Source organism: Peromyscus leucopus, chromosome 1 (genome assembly GCF_004664715.2).
Source record: "Peromyscus leucopus breed LL Stock chromosome 1, UCI_PerLeu_2.1, whole genome shotgun sequence".
In the NCBI taxonomy this organism is placed as follows: Eukaryota; Metazoa; Chordata; class Mammalia; order Rodentia; family Cricetidae; genus Peromyscus; species Peromyscus leucopus.
In genome coordinates this window covers 69,016,711-69,040,799 of record NC_051063.1, presented here as the reverse complement: position 1 = coordinate 69,040,799, position 24,089 = coordinate 69,016,711, and the positions used below count along the sequence as shown (strand labels likewise).

The 24,089-nt window shown below is 46.5% G+C and overlaps 1 protein-coding gene across 1 annotated transcript; it reads right to left on the bottom strand.

Moving 5' to 3' along the window:
- Nucleotides 1-4,266: 4,266 nt before the first annotated feature.
- Nucleotides 4,267-19,494, bottom strand: Clrn3 (clarin 3). The gene is made up of 3 exons (XM_028872019.2): nt 19,092-19,494; nt 10,372-10,551; nt 4,267-6,059 (listed from the first exon to the last, which is right to left on the bottom strand). Exons 1-3 carry the CDS (start codon nt 19,318-19,320, stop codon nt 5,788-5,790), a joined length of 681 nt encoding a protein of 226 aa, XP_028727852.1. The 5' UTR covers nt 19,321-19,494; the 3' UTR covers nt 4,267-5,787.
- Nucleotides 19,495-24,089: the final 4,595 nt, after the last annotated feature.

Sequence of the window (24,089 nt, the reverse complement as noted above, 5' to 3'; positions counted from 1 at the left end):
TTGATGTGTCTATCCCAAGTGTGAATCACGGATCTTGAGGATGATTGAATGATAGGTCAATGACAGTTCATTGAGTGTCACAAATGAGTCACTCTCTGGTGGCAGATGCTGATAGCATGTGTGTGGGAACAGGGAGTACCTGTTGAGGTTGACTGTGAATGTAAAACTCAAAAATAAATAAATTTTTTTAAATAACACACCCTCCACCTTTCTATCAAATTTTTCTATAAATTTTGATGTTTGAGTATGTCTATGACCACAGGATTTCATGGTGGCCATAAACTAGACAGTTCCACATATAAGAACACTTCTTCAATGGTGACATTAGAGGTGGTGGTGATGTGTCTGTTGACTTGGTTGGAATACAGTTGTGAAGCCTTCCCAGAGGGGCTGCCTTTCTAGTTCATCATCACCAATACCACCATCATCACCACCACCGCTACCATAATAACCATCATCATCGTCATCACCACTTGATGTATTTTCCTAAGTGAATGCTAAGAAGAGAATTTCCACAGTCCTCTTCAGAAATGCAAGATCTCCACATAACAATTGGGATAGCAATTTGTAGAATAACAGCATTCACAAAGATGACAGTCTCCACAATGTTCCTCATGAACTGAACACTTGGAAACTCGACATTTAATGTTTATGTGAATGTTTTTTAAAAATAAACTCAATGAAGTTGCAAAGAATAAAAACACCTTCATAAGCATTCCAACTTTTCTGTCCCTTTACTCATTTAATTTTGCAAACGAGGAAGCAGATACAAGCAAGTGCGCTTCCCCCTGCCGCTCTGTGTGCAACAGATTATTTCTAAGGCTAGTGCCAGCCCTTGTTTGAGGTCAGAGCACTAGCAGTGAAGCCAAGGCCATCCCTGTCTCTGGACCATTATTCCCATCTGTTAAGAGGCCCTTGAGAGGCCCCACAGCTCCAGTAGCTCCCTTCCACCTGCCACCTGTCGTCATATGGGCTCCCCGTGGCCTGGGCACTGCTCTGTAAGCACAGTGTTGACTGTACACCTCCCTCCCTCCCTCCCTCAGCTCCAGCCTCTGCATCCTGCACTCTGTGACTGCTCAGTGAACATATGCCTGCAGAGGGACCACTGGAGCTGAGTTTCTGACACAGTGTATGCTCTCTCCACGGCACCAATGGCCACCAGTAGAATAATGCCTAGTTACCACTGTGACGGCATCATGAAAAGAGATGTCTTTAAAACAGACATTTTAAACCCAGGACCTATTTGAGAAGCCAGGGAAGAAAACACAGTTTGCCTTCCAATGAAACTGGTTTTATTTCTAATCAAAAGGTGAATATCTACCCATGTCAATATTGTAAGAATCCAGCACACTCAGTAACTAAAATAACACATGCCTGGGGTGGCTGGTAGAGTTCAGAGTCTAGTCCTGGACATGTAGTTCTGACTTTTACAGCCACTGTATACACACACAGGGCCACAGTCAGCCTCGCTGAAAGCATGACTAATAATTCTTCTCAGCCTCTCACCCACTGTGTGTACTTTTGCTGCCCGGACTCTGTAAGATCTTGAGTGTGCAGCATTTAGGTGGACACACTGGTGTGCATCTGGAAAACAGTGAGAACTGTGTGTGTGGCTTTCCTAGTGGAGCCTTAAGGACCAGGACCAATGAAGACTCGGGCTTCACCCCATCTCTGCTCTGACTGAGAATGGAAAAGCCCCAGGGACAGCACACTGATCTACAATGAGACCCATGCTTGTTGAAGCAGGTATGCCTCAAGAGAGCCAGAGGAACGGCCGGTCTACTGGGGACCAAGGCAAAAACCAGAAATCTGTGCTCTGCTAAGCAGGAAGGGATCCAAAAAGCAGAAAGGGAAGTCTTCAGAAGCAACGACTGAAATGATGAACTAGAAAATACAGAGCATGTCTCCCCACCTTCCACTAAGCATTTCAACACTGAAGATGAACCTTGCACAGTGTGAAGCCTTCCACGGATACCTCTTCCTCCTTTGCTGGGTGTGTGGGAGGCTCTGTGGGAGAGACCCCTTCACAGCTCAGGTTAGCTTTCAAGTCCACCTGAAGGCTTACTTGAAACGAACGGCCCGAAGAAGCTGAATGAACAAGAGACACAAACAGGATGTGGCACGGCATCCCGTCCTATGCGAAAGGGTCCGTCAGGAATGCCACATTTCCTCAGGCACAGAAATGGGGGACCAGGAGCGCGGCCATTCTGTCCCCACCTGTTCATAGCACTGGGTCCCACGTGGGTGGAAAGGGCCCGAGAGCTGCTGGCAGTTCTGCTGCTGGGCTTACATTTTCTGTGTACTGCCTGTTGGCCTACAGAGCAGAGGGACATACGTAGCCTGCAGAGGGACAAGGGTGGCAGCATTGGTGTCTTCCTCTCCTTCCACACAATCTGCCGACTTGCAGTTCCAGGATTGGAGCATGGCCCTTGGAGTGTGTTCTCAGACCCTTCTCACCAGGCCAGAGCATTACACTGATGCTGTCCCCCATTTTTTTTTTTTTTTTTTGATTTCCTGGTCCTAAGGATCCCCCATTCGATGCCTGTTATCCCTAGCTTTCCCTCCTATTATTTAGTCGTGTTTTACTGAGTAAAGAGCTAAGTGGAGGGAGTTGGGGGTGGGGGGTGGGGGCAACGACTTGGACTCTGCTACTTCCTGCAGCTGGCAGTGAGATGATAAAGCTACCATAATGTTCTTCCAGCCGGGCATCCAAGTACCAAGAGAGTGGAGACACCTGGGCTGGAATACAATTCTCCAGCTGCAAGAGGGGTCAGCTTCCACACACTGGCTGGTGACCTTGTCTGAGGTCATCTCCCCAAACAGTGCCCCCCTGAGACCCTGGGGTTCTGGGTTGCCTGGTTAGGAGATGACAGGGATGCTAAGGGTCCACGGAGATCCACTGCTGTCCAAGCTCATATGTCAGCCCTGTATTTTACATACTGGGCCAGTTGCTTATCTGGATTGTAGAAGAAGTGACTTTAGGCAATAGTAAATTGACTTCAAGCCCATGGGTTGGCTCCCATTTAAGAGAAAGAGGGTGCTGAGGAGCACGGGGGGGGGGGGGTTGGGGAGCAACTCTGAGGGGCTTAGCCTGACTTCTCGGTGCACAGGCCTCTGACACACTTCAGAAGGCAAGAGGGGGCTGAGGTGTACACCTGCAATTTCATTGTGACATTTAGAGAATTCCCAAAACTGTATGATCAGAGAGGCTAGATGTAAGGCTGTGGTTTGGAAACACCCCCCAGCACACACCAAATGTCATGTCCAAGGGAACACGGCATCTGGTTCCACCTAACTAGCCTGGAACTCCCAACATACCAGACTGAGTTCAAAGTTGTGCAATCCTCTGCTTCCTGTGAGCTGGGGTCACAGGTGTGGGCCACCAAGCCATGTGGTTCTCCAAGGGGGAGATCATATTGTGATCACTGAAACACCCTCATTCTATGGAATATTTTTATATATTTTTTAAAAAGGTGTTTCAGGTGGATCCATTGCAGAAATGTAAGTGACTGCACACACATTAATAGTTTTGGGTAGCAAATTACTATCCAGCAGCCTTGGAAGGAAAGGCCATCCATCTCATGGTGTCTCGGATGTTCACTGAAATACTGTTCTCCTGCCTGGAAGAGGAGGCCTGGATGGACCCGTAGCTGAAGTTTTCTCCCGTCCTGCCCAGCCCCACAGACCCTGCAGCTGCTTATAAAATAATCACTCAGAAGCTTATATTAATTAAAACTGCTCCGTCATTAGCTCAGGCCTACCACTGCCTAGCTCTTACATTTAAATTCAGCCCATTTCTGTTAATCTATATGTTGCCACATGTTCTGTGGCTTCACCTGTGTGCTATTACATGCTGCTCCCTGGATGGTGGGCTAGCATCTCCTGACTCAGCCTTCTTGTTCCCAGAATTCTCCTTGTCTGTTTACCCTGCCTATACTTCCTACCTGGCTACTGGCCAATCAGCATTTTATTTATCAACCAATCAGAGCAACACATTCACAGCATACAGAGCAATATCCACAGCAGGACCCCCCGTGGAAGGGTAATGTTTGGTCCTTGCTTAAGGAGACTCACTGAAGGCGTGTGGGAGTTCATCACCTGCTGCCTTCACACATAGCAAAGGCACCTCACTTCACCTCTCTTTGTAAAGCAGGATTCTGTTTTATACACACACACACACACACACACACACATATATATATATATATATATATATATATATATATATATATATACCAAAATTTTTAGATGAACAATAATGAGTCATTTTAAATTTTACATTCATGTGTTTATTTTGTGTATTGTATAGGGAAGCATGGTTGTGGCTATGGGCATGCACATGCCACAATGTGTGAACGGAGATCAGAGGACTGCTTGTAGGAGTCAGCTCTTTCTTTCCTCTATGTGGGTCATTTAGAATGGACTAGGGTCATCAGGCTTGGTGGCCAGCACTTTTACCCACTAAGCTATTGTTGCCCAAGTCCAAACTGTATAATAATTTAATAGTAGGTCCACAAGACAGCTTAGTAGGTCTCACGTGATAGGAGAGAACCAAATCCTGAAGCCTGTCATCTGATCTCCACAAAGAGACACACAGACACACACATCATGGCCTATGCACATGTACACACACAAAGGAAATAAAGTATAGTAAATTTTTAATAATTTAATAGATAAAGAGTAATCTTGAGTTAGTAGGACTTCAGGGTGGAGTGTGATCGAGACTGTCCCTTCCAAACACAAGCACAAATTTGTAACTACATGTTTGCTTCATTTTTATAGAGCTAGGGATGGAACCCAGGGCCTTGCACATGCTAGGCACTTTAGTGCTCTCCAGTGGAGGGACCCCCAACCCTAAGCAACTGTTTTCATTGGAGTCAAGTGAGTGTTCATTAAATGTCTGCCTAGGCTGCCTGACAGTAAACTCCAGGAGAGTGAGGACTCGGCATGGTGCTGCCCACATTGTGGGGACCCAGCTCACACCTCTACATCTGAGTCTGAGTGTTGAAGGCCATTTATCCTTGGGGACTTCATAGGATCCACTCCTTGTCACAGAGCTACTGCTTCACAACTCCATCAGCACATGAAAGGGGTCACTTTCCATTGTAAAACAGTCAAGGCTGAAGGGTTCTCAATGAGATTTTCAAAGGAAATATCCTTCTGGAAAAACATGTAGAATAAATGTTGGTGCCTTTCCCATTTTGCTGGTTGTCTGTCTACTGGAAAAACTGACCACAGTAACTATATTTTACCTCTAACATGTTCGTGCAAGGTTTCCCAAGGCCTAAATTCTGCACACGTCTAGGTCTAGCCCTCATTAAAGGAACTGGGCCTGCAGGGTCATTTCATCCTTTATCTTTTTGCATCTAACTCTTGACAAACAAGTTCAGAATGTCTTTGTTCTTACAGCAGGGAGAAATAACTGGTCCTTCCTAAGGACAAGATCATGGGGGCTACAGTCCTTTGAGCTGGTCACAGGAAAGGCAAAAACTCAGACCTTTATTACTGTGGATAACAAGGCCAGGAGGGAAGGGCCTGCAGACCCCAGACCACCCCCTCTGGGAGCACTCTAGACCACAGCCTTCCCCGCTCATTACCCTGCTCTCGTGAGAAAACTCTTTCCAGGGGGATAGTCGTGGAGAAGTGTGCAAGCATCGCCTAGGAAGGACATGGTGTCATGGTTACAGAAGGTATCGCACCTGACAGTCACTCTACCGTGCCGATTGTCCAGAGGAGCTAGCCAGTTACTACTGGCAGAGACAGTGTGAATGTGATACCAGATGAGACTCAGAATAAAATGCCATCCCTGGGAGCATATTCCAGTGGCTTCCTCTGCTCCTGCTTCTGCTGGTATCGGGCCTTCTGATAGAAGATGATGATGACCACAGTGACAATATTCAGAAGGATGACAAGCAGAATGAGCCAAAATGAATATCCATAAGTGTGGGTTGTTCTCTTGTTGACGGTGTCTGGGTAAAGCTTCTGGGACAGCTCTTCTGAGAGATGGTTGGACTCTGTATTCCCCACGAACAGTAACATGGTCAGGAACACAAAGGATGCTGAAAAGAAGATGGAGCTTCATAAATGTCACCATGAGGCATTCTTAATGTTATTTTTGTCCGTACATGTGTGCATGCATGCATGTGCCTTTCTGTGGTATGTGTCTGAATGTATATGCACATATGTGTAGGTCAAAGGACAACACCAGCTGTTTGTTTCTACCACTTTCCCATTTGTTTATTTATTTATTTGTTTGTCTGATTGTTTATTTATTTGTTTGTTTGTTTGTTTGTTTATTTTTGCAGAGAGGTCAGGGTTTTCCACTGAACCTGGAACCCCCTGTTTCAGCAGCAAGCCTCCAAGATCCTCCGGTCTAGTGTCACTGCCCACCCAGGGATGTGGTTACAGATGTGTACCACGTGGCCTGGCTGTTTTCTTGGGCGCTGGGGATCTGAACTCAGGTCATTATTTCTTTGCAGTGATCACTGTATTCATTGAACCACCTACCTGTTCTTGTGGTGCATGTTTTAAAGTTATTTTAATTATTTACATGTATATGAGCATGTGTCTGTGTGAATGTATGTACACATATATGTAGGTAGTCACCCACAGGGACCAGAATAGGCCATCAGATCCCTTGGAGCAGATGTTAGAGGGGTTTGTGAATCACCCATTGGTGGGGATGGGTAGATTCCAACTCAGGTCCTTATGATTAGGGACTGGGCAGCAGTCACCCTTAACTGCGGAGTTATCCCTCTAACTGTGCGCAGCCCCCATGCATTTTTAATATCGCTTATTTTCTTTATGGAATCCATAGGCATTTATTGAATACTGTTCTAATGGGATTCTATAGTGTTTCAAGATGAAGGAGAATGTAAAAATAAGATGTAAGATACAAACTCAATTCTAGGCCCGAAATTCTAAATATCATTCAGGGAAGTATCTAACCTGCAGGCTCCCATCCCATCAGAAGCTGTCGCTGGGTGACTGGCCTACCACAGCCTATGCCCTAGGGACACAGACGTAACAGGTGTGAGTGAGTGGACAGGGGATGGAGAGTGGATACCATGAGTGTATGGGGAGGTGTGAATGGACAAACAAGGCTTGGTAAAACACCAGCATCCGAGGTGGAAGAAGCCACCTCCATAAGAGCAGGGATTGGCAGTGGGTCACCCCCAACTGTGAGGGGTGAGTCCCACCAGGAGCAAGAGGACCACAGGCTCTGGAGTGCTGGACACGGACACAGGGAAGCTCCGGATGGCTGCTGCAGCTAGTTCACTCTGCATGACTCAGGCAAGTGTGGCCTTGAAGCAGGAAGTCTCTACAGCAAAGCAGACCAACAGCTGCTTAGGTGGGTGAGAGGCAGGTAGTAACCAGGAGACATGAAGTCTCTCTCTGAGCTGGTGACAATGTTTGGAAAATGATGGTAGTGATGTCTGCAGTGGCCAAGAACATGCCAAAAACCCAATGAACAGTGTGCTTTAAGTGGGTAATGTAAGTGGCAGGTGATTCATATACCAGGGACGCTGGAATGAAAAAACTTTGGGAGGAAGGTGAAGATGAGGATGGACGCTCATGCCCCGGTGGGGTCTGACACATCAGGGGAATCCCCAGGATGAAGTCTTCTGGGATCCTTCCTCTGCTGACGTCCACAGAAATGTGCATTAAAGCTTAATGAAGTCTCGGGCATCAGTTGTATCCCAGCCCACAGGCAGGAAAGCTCCCCAAACGGTCCTCTGATGGAAGCTAATTAGGGGGGTTTGCATGAGGAGAATGTTTGAACAGCCCTTGATGACACACCTCACCCACAAAATAATGGCTTTATTTCTTAAGTATTTGTATGAACAAAAGTCCCGTTCCTCTGATGCTCAGTGGGCGCCTCTCACACCTTCATTATCCTTCATTTTCCTCTTGTGAAGTTTCTTATAAAAGCTTAATTAATCATAAAGGGGTGGAATGAACACAAGGTTAATGCCTTTACCCTAAAGTGATTGTCTGGAGCTTTGATTTGCCTGGGGAAGGGCTGGCATGTAGACACCTTGCCTATCTGGGCCCCTTAGAGGCAGATGCCTGGAGCCATGGCCTCCACATCACTTCTAGTTAATTGATTATCTATTCTCCCTCCCTCCCTCTTGATTATCTATTCTTCCTTCCTTCCTTCCTGAAATACTGGAGATTCAATCCAGATCCTTGAAAACAGTAAGCAAGTACTCTCCCACTGAATCACACTCCAGCCCTCTTTTCATGATTTGTATTGAGCAGGGCCTTGAACCCTCTCTGCAGCCAGACGGGTCTTGAACCTGGTGGGGGAGGGGGCTTCCCACCTTAGCTTCCTAAGTACCTGGGAGTATAGGCCTCCATCTAGGCCTGGCTAGCTGCACGTCTTCTCCAGAGCTGTAGACTGGAGGGCTACTGGAGGCTGGGGGCAGGCAACAGTGAGCTGTTCTTCAAGGCTTAGGGTCCATCCCTGCTGGGCTATGATACCTACTCATTGCTTCCTGTGTTCTCCAGTTGAGGATGTCTGGAGCAGACAGTTTGTGACAGTCTCTCTGGATCCAACCTCCTCTCCGCCTACCTTAAAATCCCCTGTGGCCAACTCTGGCCACACTGGGGCCAGTGTGGGCTGAGGTCAGGGGGCACAAGCCTCAGGTGGTGTTATTGCTGTTTCTTTCCCTTAGAAACCAACCAGATAATCCACTTCCTCTTCTATCCACTGGGCCTGCTCATCGCATGCAGCCCAGGAGAGCATGGGCAAGCCTAGCTCTACAGGGGATTTTGGCATTCTCCAGGGCCTTAAAGTCAGTCTGACGGTAGCCCTCCCTCACAGTGCCCCAAAGGCTAGGAAGCTCCATTGTCAATGATGCACAGTGGCCCTTCTGCAGGATTAGCCACTTGCAAACCGGTTTTCACTAAACCCTGTAACCCTCCAGATAAAGGCAGAAAATTAAAGACTCTCTGAGGGTGTATGAGGACAGAATCTGGCTTACTGAGCATCGGGACACAAAAGGCTACCCCCAACTCCTGTGCTTGCCCAAAGGCCTCCTCCAGACCCAGCTCAGAATGCAAACCTGCCCCTTACATACCCCTTCCAGGTGTTTCTTTCTTTCTTTTTTTTTTCCGGCTGACATCACAGCCTCTCCCTCTGAGTTAGAATATACCCCTGAGGCAGAAGTACTGTGAGGGGAACTCTCTCCCCACAGCATAACTCTTTGTGACTAGACATAGGCAGGCTGGGGGGAGATTGTCTGGACTCCTTTTCCTCCACAGACATGTATGGGGCTCTGACACTTGTGTAGTCAGCCTGTCCTCCCCTGCAGGGGAAGGAGATGAGGCTATAGACTCAAGGGGCCAGCTGGCAGCCCCATGGGCTGCAGAGAGACTCAGCCTAGCCTCCTGCATTTCCCCTTCTCCTCTGGGAACCCACCCCTCCTCCCTCATGTGCCTCTGATACTGGAGAAAAGCTGACCCTGGACCCAGCTCCAGTATGGACAAGTGTTCTTAGCCAACTTGATGGCCAGTTGGTCTTTCTGGGCTTCAGAGACTGATCAGGCCATGTCAAGGTGTGAGTCCATGAGAACTGGGCCCAGGATGCTCTCTCCTGACTCCTGGGATATGGCAGGCCTTTCCTCTAGAGCTGCTGCTAGTGGAGCCCAGGGTGTGTACAGACAAATGACTTTTAGAGAACTGACTCAAGTGTGTAGCTACAGAACACACACTGGGAAATCAATGTAGACAATGGTGAAGAGAAACAGATTGCCCACAATGTGATCTCCAAATCCAGCCATGTCTGAGGCCTCTGCTTCTGTTGGATCTGAGTTGCATGAGCAAGACTAAGAACAATTAATTCATTGTTTAGCCTGGCAGTGAGTGAGGTCTGGTGGCTGATGGAAGGCCCTTGACGCAAGGGACCTATATCTGGATTTGTAACCAAGTCCCTTAACCTCTGGTTCTCAGTCCCACTAGGCAGATGTGGGGGTTGCAGTGCATGGACAAAGCCTACAGAGTCTTTTGTCTGAGTCACAGCATAATCCACTTCCCATCTGGACTCCATCCTCCACCCAGGTACCCACCCACAAAATAACAAAGTCACCTAGCAACCACACGACATCCTAGCCCACAAGAAGAGTGTTGGCCCCAGATGGCATCCTCCCTTGCTCTGTGGCTTAGCCACCCAGGTGTGGCATCTCTGGAGTCCAAGTTTTGCCCCTTGTGAAGGCAAGAAGGAGAGCAATGTGTGTTCATGTGTGTTCATGAGCATGCATCAGTGTGCATGTGTACACCTTTGTGTACACGTGTACACATGTATGCGTGTGTATGCCCATGTGTATGTGTGTGCATGTATGTACACTTGAGTCTTCTCAGGAAACTCACCACTGAGTCCATTCCAGGTGTAGACGCCCATAGGACCTAGGAACGTCTGGTAAGGGTTGCTGATGCTGTTGTAGAAGGTGAACACTGAGCTCAGTACGGAAGCTCCCAGACTCAGGATCAGGAATATGATGGCCACCAAATGCAGAGACTTCTGGGAAGAATTGCCCAATATCCCTAAAACTAAAGCAACATTTGGTGAATGCCCAGTGCAGAATACAAATCCTAAGTGCAGCCAAGCTAGAGAAGGTGTGGTGTCGGAGAAGGAAGCAGTATACCATTCATCCTGCAAGAAGAAGATGGCACAGACTGGAAGATGGCTCAGTCAGTAATGCGATGTAGAAGCATGGGGTCTGTGTTCAATCCCCAGAACCCACCTAACAAAGCCAGCTGTGGGGGCAAGTGCTCGCCATCTCATTGTTGGGGAGACGGTTGAGACAGGTGGATTCTGGGGCTCACTGGACAGCCAGTCTGGTTGAATTAGTGAGCTCGAGGTTCAACCAGAAACCCTGTCTCAAAAACCAAGATGGGCATCACCTGAAGAATAGCATCTGGAGTTGACCTTTTACCTCCACATGCACATATATACATATACACACTGAGTACACATGTACAGACAGGAACATACATGAACACACAAGAATGGGACTGCATCCATCACGGCAGACCAGGCAGTGGCTTTACCTGACTGCATAGCCACAGCCCTGAAATTGCCTGGATGTTTATGTTAGTTGTCAAGTTTTAGCAGAGGGTGTCCTTCATGCCTGCAGCTTCCTTACCAGTGACCTCTGCCCTCAGAGCCTGGCCCGTGGGATAGGTGGCAATTCCATCACCATCACTTTCCTTCGGGTCTGAGAGTTGGTTGCTCCTGACAGAAACCCTTAGGGTGGGTCACTGTGCAAACTCATGCACAGTGAGGATCCCATAAACCCTGTGGCTTGGAAGAATTCAGGGAGCCAGGAGCAGCTGACAGAAAAAAAAAAAAAAGCTGGAGAATAAAGGCTGGTGGAAATGACCAGAGAGGTGCTAGCTCATAGCTTACAGTGGAGACAGGAAAACGTTTCTTGCTGGGGGAAATCAGGGAAAAAACTTTCCCTGGGTCCAGACTCCACATCCCTGTCCCTGACTCAAACCCTGGAGACAGCTGGGAACACAACCCTCTGGTTCACCCTCAGACTTCTGCCTAAGCTTAACGCACTTTACGAAATAGCACCTGCATGTATCTTAAATGCAAAGACGCTCCCTGGAGGTTCTACACTCATGGAAAGCACAATGCAGGTGTGCTGGGCTGTGAGTCATCAGACCCACAGGGCTCCTGAGCTCTAGCAGCCGTTTTTCCAGGGCACCTAGCTCCCCCACCTCCTGCTCTACTCCCACACAAAAGACCAGACATGGCAGGTGTGCTCTTCCTAGGTGTGCCGAGCTTCTCTCTAATGGCTGTCAGGGTATGTCAGGATCCCACATGAAAGTATTTAGAGAGAGTCCATGAAGTCCCAAGGAAAAGACAGCCAGGGAAAGGGATTGTGGTGCCAACTATAGCAACACGAACAAAATCACTGGAAACTGCAAGCCACAGCAGCCACAGAGGGATAAGTAAGAACTAGCCAAAGGCTCCTTCTTCCTCTTCTTCCTCTTCCTGTTTCTCTGGTCCCCACGGATGTGGAGACATTCACATCCTTAGCACAGCACAGCTTTAAGGAACAGGAAGTAGCCAGGCAGACCTGGATTCCTCGCTTCCAGGGCCGTGAGTGCTGGCTCCCTCGGGACAAGAGGAACTTCAAAGCATCTGCTGAACCATGTCCTACTGTTTGTCACCATCACCCTCTCTTTGCAAGGCGCTCCTCTCTGTCCTGGACTGAGGCAATTATTGAGAAGTTCTCCGTGGGTCAAACTCTATTGTGCATGCCCTTAATTTCACCCATGCTACAGATGTTCAGTGTAGAACCTGTACACCATGCACCTGGATCTCCTTTCTGACTCTTCAAGGAAAATGAGAGCAAGGCTTGTGTAAGAAATGAGGGCCTGGAGAGACAGCTCAGTGGTTAAGAACACTGGTTGTAATGGTAGAGAACATGAGTTTGATTCCTACCACCCACATGGTGGTTCACAATTATCTGTAAACTCTAGTTCCAGAGGGGTCAACCTCTTCTGACTTTTCATGGGCACATGGCACACTCATATACATGCAGGCAAAGCATAAAATAAAATTAGTAATTCTTTTTTTTTTTAAAGGAATTGTCTTTACTGAACTGTGTTTCTGAGAGATCTGAGTGGACCCAGGACCCCAGGATCTGACATTTACCTTGAGTAAAAATATGTGCTCGACCCAGTTTGGGTGAAATCATCTTAAGTTTTAAGTCCTCGTATTTATTTATCTAAATCTGCAATGTCCTCCTACTAGACAAAGTAGGCATGAAAAGAGGTGGGATCAAAAAAAATTAGGCAGTAGCAGAAGTCCCCCATGAAGAAAGAGAAGGCACCCTGAGTAGTGTGTGGCTGAGCCCAGAGCAGGCATCTCCTGGAAGTGGCCTGAGGGCAGCAGCAACAGATACACTGCTTAACACAGGACACTGGCTTAAAGGGTAAAGGGATGTGCAGGAAAGAGAGGCAGGAGAGACAGGAACTAGTAGCATGTGATAAACATCAACTTGCATCCCTGGTAACCCCGGGAGAACAGAGCCTGCAAAAGAAGAGAAACCCCAGCTCAGCAGTGAGTGGACCACATGACCTCCCACCTCGACTGTAGAACATTTCACTGCTCAGATGCCCTGGGGCAAAGCTCAGCTTCCATAGGCAACACCTCCTTGTCCGTGGTGACTGGGCTTTTCAGTGACTTCTGCCAGTGACCCCTTTGGGGGTCTTATGTTCTCTACCCAGTAACCCAAGTGAAGCTCTCAAAGACCACCTGGACTGGGGATGCACTTGCCCCTGACTTAACCGAGTGGTGTCTCTTGCCTGCTTCTCCACGCTCTATGTAGATGCCATGTTTGGGGGTTTTTGCTGGTGCTAACTCAGTACGTGCTGATTCTGAGACTGGGGGAGATGACGTCAGAAGGAGCATAGGAAAAAGCAACAGAGCTGAGACACGCCCAGCCAGAGGTCCAGGCTGGTCCCTGTGGATGTGTCAGCCATTCATGACCTCAAGGTGGATCCACTTCCCCTTCCCCAGCAGCCAGGTCGGGAGGAAACCCTCGATCTCAAGGGAAGGTGACTGGGGACAAAAGAGCTTTCTCTCTCCTTGGCCGAGTTCTGCAGTCAAGGAAATAGCTGGAATATTTAAGTCAAGAGCAGAAACCTGAGTGTCAGGAACATGCCCTGTGTCCCAAACACCTGGAATTCTCTGAGTATCTCTCTACCTCACATGCTGACTTAGAGCTCTAAGTGATGGGTGTTCATTTGCAACTGGAATATTCCATTAGAAGGTGACCATGAAGGGCTGCAGACATGGCTCAGTGGATGAAATGCTTGCCCTGAAGGTATTGGGGGCCTCACGTCAACCCTCCCAGAGCCCATGTTTCAAAAAGAAGCCAGGCACAGTGCCTATAATCCCAGCCCTGGGGAGACTAGCTTGCTTGCCAGCCAGCCAGCAGAATCAATCAGTGAGCTCCAGGTTCCCTTAGAGACCTTGTCTCAAAACACAAGGTGGAGGAGGGGTTGGGGAGATGGCTCAGCAGTTAAGAATGCTTACTCTTCTTGTAGAGAACCCAGCTTCCTTTTCCAGCACCTACTTAGAGGCTCTCATTACAGGGGAGCCAGTACCTTCCTCTGGTCTCTTTGAGCTGCTGCATCCACGTGGTGCACATGAACTTGTACAGGCACACATATATACACATGAAATAAACAAACAAACAAGATGGAGGTAATTGGGAAACATATATACATTGTTGACCTCTGGCTTCCTTGTATATGTGCACACTTATGCACAAGCACTTGCACTTGACACACATGCACAAAAAGAAAAAGAAAATGATAATCAAATCTAGCTCTGCCTTGACTTTCAATAAGATTTAGCAGACATAATTTTCCAAAGAGAGTTAATTTGGGGCTGTTGACTCATACTTTCCTACGTACTTGGGGGGCAATTCATCTTAATTTTAACTGCTGCATTGTAAAACTTATTTCTGAATTCCATGCCCCCTAGGTATGACAGCTACGTCTTTCCAGCTCCTGCCTCCGAATTCAGACAATGATAGCTGTAAGTTCGGTGAGAGTTAGCTGGAACGCAATAACAATAACCCTCCCAGCATCTGACAGCTGCTCCCTCCCCATAAAATTAGCAGATACATGGCGTTCTTTTTCTTTCTTTCAGGGGACAAGCTTCTGAATCAGGAGTCCCCTCACAATTGGAGCTAATTGCCCTGATTCTGGTGTCCTCAGAAAGAGGCCAAGAGCAGGCAGCCGCAGAGAGGACAGTAGATATCTCAGCTGGGCATCCAGACACCCAGCTCCCCACAGGACAAGATTCATTCACTCAGTCCCAGCGGCCATCTGCCCTCCACCTCCAGGCCTTGTTTTCTGTAAGTTCATAGACATTGAGTGTGATGGTTGATCACACTCTCTCAACTTACAGAATATGGAATTAATAGGGATGCAAACCTCTTTGCATGACTGTGAGGGAGTTTCTAGGTTGGGTTAAGTGAAGTGGGAGGATCCACCTTAAAGATGAGCACCAGCCTTCACCCCTCCCCTGCTCTCTGTTTTCTAACTGTGGATGTGATGTGACCAGCAGCCTCAAGCTCCTATCTTGGTGGCTTTCTCCACTGTGACGGACTGGGCTTTTGTCAGATATTTTACTGCAGAAACACAAGTAACTAAAACTGATTCTTCAGACGGGAACTGATTCCACTTCCTCAGACACCTGGCCACCAGGGACCTGACTCAGTGGGATGCTTCCATTAGTGGACATCACAGTATGGTCAGATCTTAGAGCAGGACCTGGGCCCTCCCAGGAAGTCACAGCTAGCACCTCAACCTCTTGGACAGTTGCCAAGATTGTCTTGGGAGAAAAGTGACTCAGGCCTCTGGTTTGGGCCCCTCTATCCCATCCATCTCCTTCTTCTGATGTGGTCATATCTCTGAGAAGGGAAAAGGGTAGACAGCCCTTCTCCAGGAGACACGTTCTGATACATGAGATGAAGTCAGAGTAGGGAGGTAGGGTTTTCCTATAGTCTCAAGAAGTCAACTTCATTTATTCTTTACTTTGCAACTAGTTTCTGTGTTGTGTTTACCTTCTCAATTCAGTTCTGTCCAAGAGTGCAATGTTGAGATCACAGAAAAGAAAGAGGAGCCAGTGGAGACTGGGGACAGAGGAGAAGCCAGACCGTGATAGCTCATCAGTGATAGTCGGTAATAGTTGGTCCTTGGCCTAAGTGCAGAGACCATTGAGCCTGCCCTTTGATCATTGACACTTGCCCTCAGCCTGCCTTGGTTCATTTGTAAGGTTGTACATTTCCCAGGTAACTCTGTTTCCCATCAGGTTGATAATCAATGTTGAGCATCACACCTGATATTATGAATTGACAAAAATGTCTCCCACAGCTTAAATTTTCAAAGTTCAAACTCCAGCCTGTGGCACTGTTTTAAGGGCCGTGGAAACTTCCAGAGACACAGACTGGCTACTAGAAGTAGATTATTAGGGGTAGATCTATGAAGGCTATGCCCACTTAGGTTCTGACGTGTGTTCTCTGCTATCTGGTCCACACTATGTGAAGAGACTACCTCACGCTCCCGCCATCACAGCTGAACCTGCTCTGCCGTGCCTTTCCCACCATGATAGGCTGGGATCCCTCTGGAACCAGGAACCAAAACTAAACACTCCCTCCCGTATGTTGTGTCTCTCGGGTGTTTTGCCATAGTTACCTAGGAAATAATGCATCTAGTAAGATTTTTTTTTTTTTTTAAAAAAAAAAAAAACAGGAGAATGGAACCTGAATCTGGAATTTTTCTCGTTGGCATGGGAGGTCAAGTGCAGGGAGTCTCTGTATCATCCAGGAGATTGTATCTCCAGGCCAGAGTCAGTGCCATGGTAATGTGGCTGTTGAAGTGTCACGTATCTACTAACTGAGATGCTCTTGGGACCAAGGTCAAAGAGACCTAGTGCCATGGAAGGAGAAATAGCATTCATTGAAATGCCAAAATAAATCTGTGAGCATGCTTGGTCTGGTGAGGACGGAGGCTGGGTAATACTGGAGATCCCATTCTGAGGGATGCCACAGCCACCTGACACATTGCCCCATTCCTGCCACCCTGGGGAAATAGTACACATCATGCCCCTTAGGCCCATCCTGTTATAAAGCACTCGAGTCAAACTGAGGGTGGCAGGAGGAGGCACGCCCTCGTGAGTGTGAGCACAGGTCCTCCGACGAGTCCACGAGCCGTGTTCCCCACCCCACCTCCAGCTGTTGTGGAGACTTACATGAGTGCAGGGCGTTGCGTTTCAGCAGAGGAGGAGCTTCCCCTTGCCCTAAGTAGGGAGCACTTCACGACAGGAAGTGTGCACAAAGCCTATCAGTTCCTAAGTCACATAGCAGAGATTTTGAGCTGAAATTATACAGCTAGAACTTTAGGAGTAGCAAAGACCGTCCAGTCATGGCTGGACAGAGCTAAACGGTCACTTATCTGGGTATTAGACAAACCAGGACCCATCTAGCCAGCCTGAGCTCATTGTCAGCCCAATTCCACAACAGAAAGTCTCCTCACTGGGGCTGACTAGGCATCACCTCCATTCATTGACCCATTGTCGGCTGGATGATTTCAACACTTTAAACCAAATACTATTGCCCATTCTGCACTTTCACTTCAAACTCTATAGTCCAAGTAGACATCATATGTTAGATTCCCCTGCCAAAGTATAACAGGGCCTGGTGATATACATCACCGTCTGAGGATTTCAGCGTGTCCCGGCCTTAGCCACAAAGCTCAAGCCCTTGCCTTTTCAAGGGGAAGCGACCATCTACCAGTGCCAAACAGGACAATGCATATTCCATTTTATACAGATTTAATTTCGCTACCAATGATTGGCTAATGATGTGCATTGCAGCCCTGACTTACTTGCAGGAGAGCAAAGTGTCCCACTGTAAATACTGGATTCTGTTGACAGGATAAGCAACAGAGGATCTTTAGCATTGCCTACATGGTCTAAAAACGACTTCCTGTCTGGGAGAACTGTTTACATGTTCAGTGCTTACCGCAGTCACAGGTATGGAAAATTCCATAGTCCCCGAGTGGCCCCTAAATGCCAACCAGCAACTGCCCAGCATGTCCCTCCACTGGGTGCTAGCTGACCCTCTACAGCAATGGGAGGTTGGACAATGAGTTTGAGGGGTGCTTAGAGTGTGGCTTTCCAGTAGCAAAGGATAAAAACAGAGAAAACCAAGCACAAGGGACACAAGCATTCTGCCTCTGTTGCTACACTAAGGGCAAGGACCCAGTTGGCATTGACCCCGAGCTGCGCTCCCGTGACTGAAGCTGTCCCTGCTCTCCAGACACCAGCTTACTCCCAGTCACGTAGGGCTGATTTGCTAGGCCTGACCTTTCCTGTCCTCTGGGCCTCCCTGGCTAGAGACTCAGGGTTTCCATGGAGGCCATCAATCTCTAGATGGAATCAACTGATCCCAAGTCGACACTGTAGACTTCTATCTCAAATGTAAAGCGTTTAATCTGCCAGACGATTCACAAACAGGCATACTTTTGTTTTTGAAAACGGTATCACTGAAGGGGCCTTTGAAACCATAGCTCCTGGTTGCTGGAGAGTCGGTCTCCAGGCTGCGGCCAGCACCAGGGGAGGGGAGAAGCCACTGAAACCTCAGGGAAGATGTGGTTTTCCTACCACTCAAAGACCCATTGGTAGTTAGAAACACATTGCCCTGGATTTATGGAAACCATTTCATTAGTGAATCCTAAACCTTCTAGAACTCCATCCTGGAGTATGAGCACCCAACATTACACTGGCATAAGGTGGTAGATGGTGCCTACATACCCCCAATCTCCTGTACAGACCCTACACACATCGCTGTGCAACGCAAATCCACTTATATGCTATACAATGTACAGATGTGGCTTTCACATTTCAAGAACCATAATGCCAGATCTCAAACTCTGAAACTCAAGTAGCTACATTCACTTATCCTCAATGGTTTCTTATTTTGTATCTCCTGAGAGCAAGACATTATTATATCAGAATAAAGGAACAAATGTGAATTCCTGTAAGTAATAGGATTGATAGGAATTAAATGTCATTTCCAACAATGATATATTTTGAATACAAAAGCGTAAGCTCAAGAAGCTGAGGAATACGAACTGGGTGTTGACGTTTTCTGCTTGACATTTCCCCTATGTGAGTACTTAGGAACTTCTGGAGGGAGCTGGATGCACCTCATCAAAATCCATGGTCAGCGTCCTTTAAAATGCTGCTCCTGCTGGCTATTAAACACCATAAAGCTGCCACATACTTTAACTAAATTATTTACTTGTCAATAAACTAGATAGGTACATTCAAGCCCAGTGGCTGCTAGAATAGTTTAGACTCTAGCAATAACAAGATAACCAGTGCCAAAGAGTCTGAAATAATGCTAAAGAGTTTTTCAAAATTATGAGTTAGTCCACCGATAGCCTAACTTAGGGCTTCAAAGAGATCAGTTTTGAATGGCTCTTTGGTCCAGGTGTAGAATGATGGAAGTCTTACCCACTCCTGCTCTCCCCATTCATGTGAGATGATCACTTACCCTCAAAGTTTTTGTCCAGATCTTGAAGGCCTTCGTTCAAATCTTGAGCACTCGTACCACGGAAGAGGCCATAGGTGATGACAATGGTCCCATTGGAAATAGCATCTGTGAAGACAATAGTGCTGGTGACCCATTCCTGTGTCCCCAGGATCGAGCAGATGACAACAACGGAGCCAAGGCTTGTGACAAAGCCAGATAGGAACAACAACGTCTTCTGTGTGGTCGGCATTTTCTCAGGAGAAAAGCTCCTTGGGATAAAACAACCACCACCTCAGAATATTTGGGGGCCTTATCATTTGGAGTCCAGTGTTTAGAAAGGAAGCCTAGCACTCTGTTGTGAATGTAAAACCTGTGTCTTCATAGGGAGTTTTATGCTCCTGAACATTGAACTGTGAACAAGGCCATAAAGATGTGCGGACACTGAACTTTGGTCTAGAGCAAGCAGTTGCTATGGCTGCAGCCAACCAGCATGAAGAAGGGCTGGGCAATCATTCCAAGACTTCCTCAATCACATGACTAATTTACAACCTTTATTGTGCCACGGAAGCCAAGTCAACCTCCTATGTCAGGACACAATTTGAATTCTCAAGTGATGAGAGTACAAACCTGTACCCAAAGGGATGGTAGCACAAGGCCCCAGCACCTTCGGGAGTCACCTTCTGTGATGGATTTGTCTTTTACTCAGATTCCCAGAGCAAACTTCCACCCTTCTAGGTTATACATCCTTATTCTTAGACCTTATTAGGGAGGGGTGCCCCTCAAATTCTCTCTTCCAAATGGCATCCTATTTGCATCATAGCATCAGAGGGTATAACAGTATCAGTCTTTAGTACTCTGCTAAAAGTGGTTCTAAACATTCTTGTTTAGATCTCTGTCTTATTTACTTTTCTATTACTGTGAAGGGACACCATGACCAGGGCAACTTACAAAAGAAGGTATTTAACTGGGGCCTTGTTTACAGTTTCAGAGGGTCAGCCCCTGATCACCATGGCAGTGTGTGTAGCAGCTTGCATTCATGGTATTAGAGGAGTAACTGAGAGCTTATATCCTGAATTGCAGGCAGGAGGCAAAGAGAGAGAGAGCAAGACTGGGTCTGGCATGGGCTTTTGAAACCCCAAAGTCCACCCACAGTGACATATCTCCTCCAACAAGGCCACACCTCCTCCCACAAGCCACGCCTCCTAATCCTTCCTAAAGAGTCCACCAACTGGGAACCAAACATTCAAATACATGAGACCATGAGACAATGGGGGCTATTTTCATTCAAACCACCATAATCTCTAACTCTTATCCTTAAGGCCCAGCAGTTAACAGTCTGTCAGTAGTCATTTCCAGTCCTCAGTGACACCTGCCCACTCATTTCTTGAGATTACAAACAGGCTCACATCCTATTCTTTAATTTTGTTTTTTTTTATTGTGTCCTTTGATTACAGAGCATACCATATGCACATCAGAACCCCATGTTTCTCTTAAATAACCTACTTACCTGTGGGATGAGGATTCTCCTCTCATAAGGATAACAAATCACTAGACTCAGCCACTTCACTTCTGTGGGAAAGAGAAACAAACAGATAATTATGAAATAATCAGACAGGCATTAAAATGCAAAATGCAAGGTAGGCATTTGGCTATATCCAGGATGCCACACTTCTGTCACTACAAAGTTAGATAGATGATAGGTAGGTAGATAGATAGATAGATAGATAGATAGATAGATAGATAGATAGATAGATAAATCAAGTCACCACTTTAGCCCCTCCTCCCCCACTGCCCAGGGACCTTAAACTGTTGCTAAAGGGAAGCAGAAGCAGGAGGACATTTGTATCTGGCCGGAGAACTGAAATCAAGGTTGTGGCTTCTGGGGCATTTGGAGAGTATTGAGCAAGGTTCCAGTTATGAATAAATGCTGCTCAAGAAGCCATTCTAACACCCTTACAGCTTCTGTTGAAGACTCTGCTGCACATTAACAAGAGGGTGAGACTCTCAGGCTGCTGTGAAACATCATGTCAGGGCTGTGAGCCTCAAGAAGGTTCCAGAGGTTGGGCAGTGCTGTAACTCTCCAAAGTTCCAGTCAACCAGGGCATAACACTCTTGGCGGATGCTTCAGTCATTCAGGCCAGGAAGCAGAATAGACTGACTGTTCCTCAAGCCTGAGCTGCCTTATCCCTAGAGGAAGAGTTTCTGCAGACACATCCTAGCAAAGCTGAAAGTCATCTAGAACACACAAGAGCATTGCCTGCAGGCAACAACAAGAAATTACAAATATTACCATTAAATGAAAATAAGCCAGGCAGTGGTGGCACACGCCTTTAATCCAGAGAAACCCTGTCTCGAAAAAAAAAAAAAACCAAAAAAAAAAAAAAAAAAAAAGAAAAGAAAAGAAAAGAAGGCAGGAAACAACATGGAATCCTTACCTCCCCACCCAAATCAATAGACGCACACTCAAAGATAATACAGATATTTAAAGCAGGAGACAAGAATCAGCAACACTATTATAACGATGTTTAAGGATTTAAAGGAAAAGGTGATATAATGCACAGAGGTGTCAATCAACTTCAGTTGTCGACTTGACACACCTGGGAAGAGGGAACCTCAGTTCAGGAATTGCCTCCATTGGATTGACTAGTGGGCACATCTTTGGGGCATTTTCTTGATTGCTAATTGGTGCAGGAGAGTCCCACCCACTGGGGGCGGTGCCATCCCTACACAAGTAGGTCTGTGCTGTGTGAGAAAGGCATCTAAAGCAAGCCAGAGAAAGCAAGCCAGGAGGCAGGGTTCCTTCTTAGTTTCTGCTTCAGTTCCTTCTTTGAGCTTCTGCTTTACTTCCCACAGTTATGGACCATAACTTGTAAGGTGAAATAAGCCCTTTCTTCTCCCTTTGGTCTCCATGTTTACCACAGCAACAGAAAAGGAAGCTAGAACAATAGGAAACCTCTTCAGAGAAATAAAAATTATTTTTTTTTAAATAATCAAATGAAAATTCTACGATCTAAAAGTATAGCATCTGGAATGAAAAGTTCAATGAATGGACGTAACGGAAGACAAAATACTGTAGGAGAAAGATAGTGGACACACATCACAGCAGGGAGTGGATCTGGCAGAGAGGGGAGGTGGGAGAGAGGGACTGTGAGGGGAGGTGGGAGGGGAAAGGATGGTCAGGATATAATATATGAGAGAAGAATAAATTTAAAAATTGAAAAAGACCTATTTAAACTCATTGGCTTAGTGACCCAAGAGACAGCATTAGGAGATATCATGTACATACCTCCAGCATTTGAGAAGTGGGAGGAAGGGAAAACATTTTTGAAAAAGTAAAGTCTGAAAAATCTGCAACTTTGGTTAAAAAGTTTGTAAGATTTACTTATTTTGTTTTGTGTATGTGAGTGTTTTGCTTGTATGTACATTCATGTATCACCAGAATGCTTGGTACTGGTGGAGGCCAGAAGAGGGCGGGAGTCAGAGCCCTTGTAATAGAGCTGTGTATCCTTGTGAGCTGCCATATGGGTGCTGAGAACTGAACCTGGGTCCTCTGCAAGAGCAGAAAATGTTCTTAACCACTAATCTGTCTCTCCAGCCCAACTCTGATTTAAAGGAAAAAAAAAAACATATTTTACTTTCAATCAGTAAGGTAGAAAGTCACAGTGAGACATTCTAAATCACATTTCTACAAACAGTGATAAGGAGAAAAATCAGAAAACAGAACTAGAAGGAAAAATATGTGTTACCTAACCATGGATAGGCAGTAAAGGGCGAATCTCAAAAAGATTTTGCTGTGTGAAAGAAACTAGAAATAACATAGTGTTTAGAAAGAGCCATCTGCCTATATATAACATACTATCTAATCACATTCCTATAAAGAGCTAGAGCAGGCAACATTCTCTGTGGTAACAGACATCTTCAGAGTAATGACTGTCCTTGTGGTATGCATCATTTTCTGAAAAGGGACAGGAACGGGTGTGTTAGGGAATCAAAATGTTAGCGTTGGGGGGGGGGAGGTTGATTCTCAGGAGCCATCTGACTTGTTTTATTGAGACAAAGTCTCTCATTAGTACCTAAGCCTCACTGATTTGGCTAGACTAGCGAGCCAAGGAACCCTAGGGATCCATTCGTTTCCACCCCCTCAGTAATGGGATTATAAATAGCTTGCACACTACCCCTGGCTTTTTACCTGGGTGGTGAGTCAACTCAGGTCCTCACACTTGTGGGACAGGCACTTTCCCAGCTGAGCTATCTCCCTTTGGCAGAAATGTCAGTATCTTGGTAGGGGCATGCATGTTACTTATGTACTGTCTCTAGTCACTACACTGCATCCTTGTGATCCGATCATTGTATGTATACAGTTCATCAGAAAAAAAAAAAGCTCAAGAAAAATGAATTAAAATATTGTGAGGACACAGACTAGTGTGTAACTTTCTGGGTTTTGTTTGTTTGTTTCTATGCAAGTAGAGAGGCATCTTGCAAAAAATCAGTCCTTTTGATTTCAGTGGGCAAGAACTGTTAGTATTTGGGCCTAACTCATAAAAAGAGGTGCAGAGGGAATAATATTGAGATAATAGAAATTAAGACTTCTGGTGTCTTCTAGAGGTCCTAAGAACCACACCTCTGTATATGGACAGGCTCTGAATGAAATCACAAACAGTGGATGTTCTCTCTCTCTCTCTCTCTCTCTCTCTCTCTCTCTCTCTCTCTCTCTCTCACATCATGACCTGTGGCCAATCACTAGAGCCCAATTTTTCTCCTGCAGTCAAGTAATTTCATGTTAATCTTTCTGCATATTGTTTAAAAGTAAATTCTATTTGATTTTTTTTTAACATCAATTTGACCCCTTTTTTGCTTATCCTCCAAGGGAGCATTTCTGGCCACAACATTTGAGTTCAGATGGAAGCCTTCAATCTGCATAAGCCTAAGATACTATGGAGAGGGGGTGGGGATGTGATCAGTTGGTAGAGTGCTTGTGCAGCATGCCAAGCTCTGGATTTGATCCTCACTGACACTACG

Excerpts from the sequence above, each read along its gene's own strand:
- Clrn3 (XM_028872019.2), bottom strand. The coding sequence starts at position 19,320 with ATGCCGACCACACAGAAGACGTTGTTGTTCCTATCTGGCTTTGTCACA. Across the intron at positions 10,552-19,091 it reads TCTGGACAAAAACTTTGAGG|TTTTAGGGATATTGGGCAAT; the intron begins GTAAGTGATCAT and ends ATGTTGCTTTAG. Across the intron at positions 6,060-10,371 it reads CACCTGGAATGGACTCAGTG|CATCCTTTGTGTTCCTGACC; the intron begins GTGAGTTTCCTG and ends TCTTCTTTTCAG.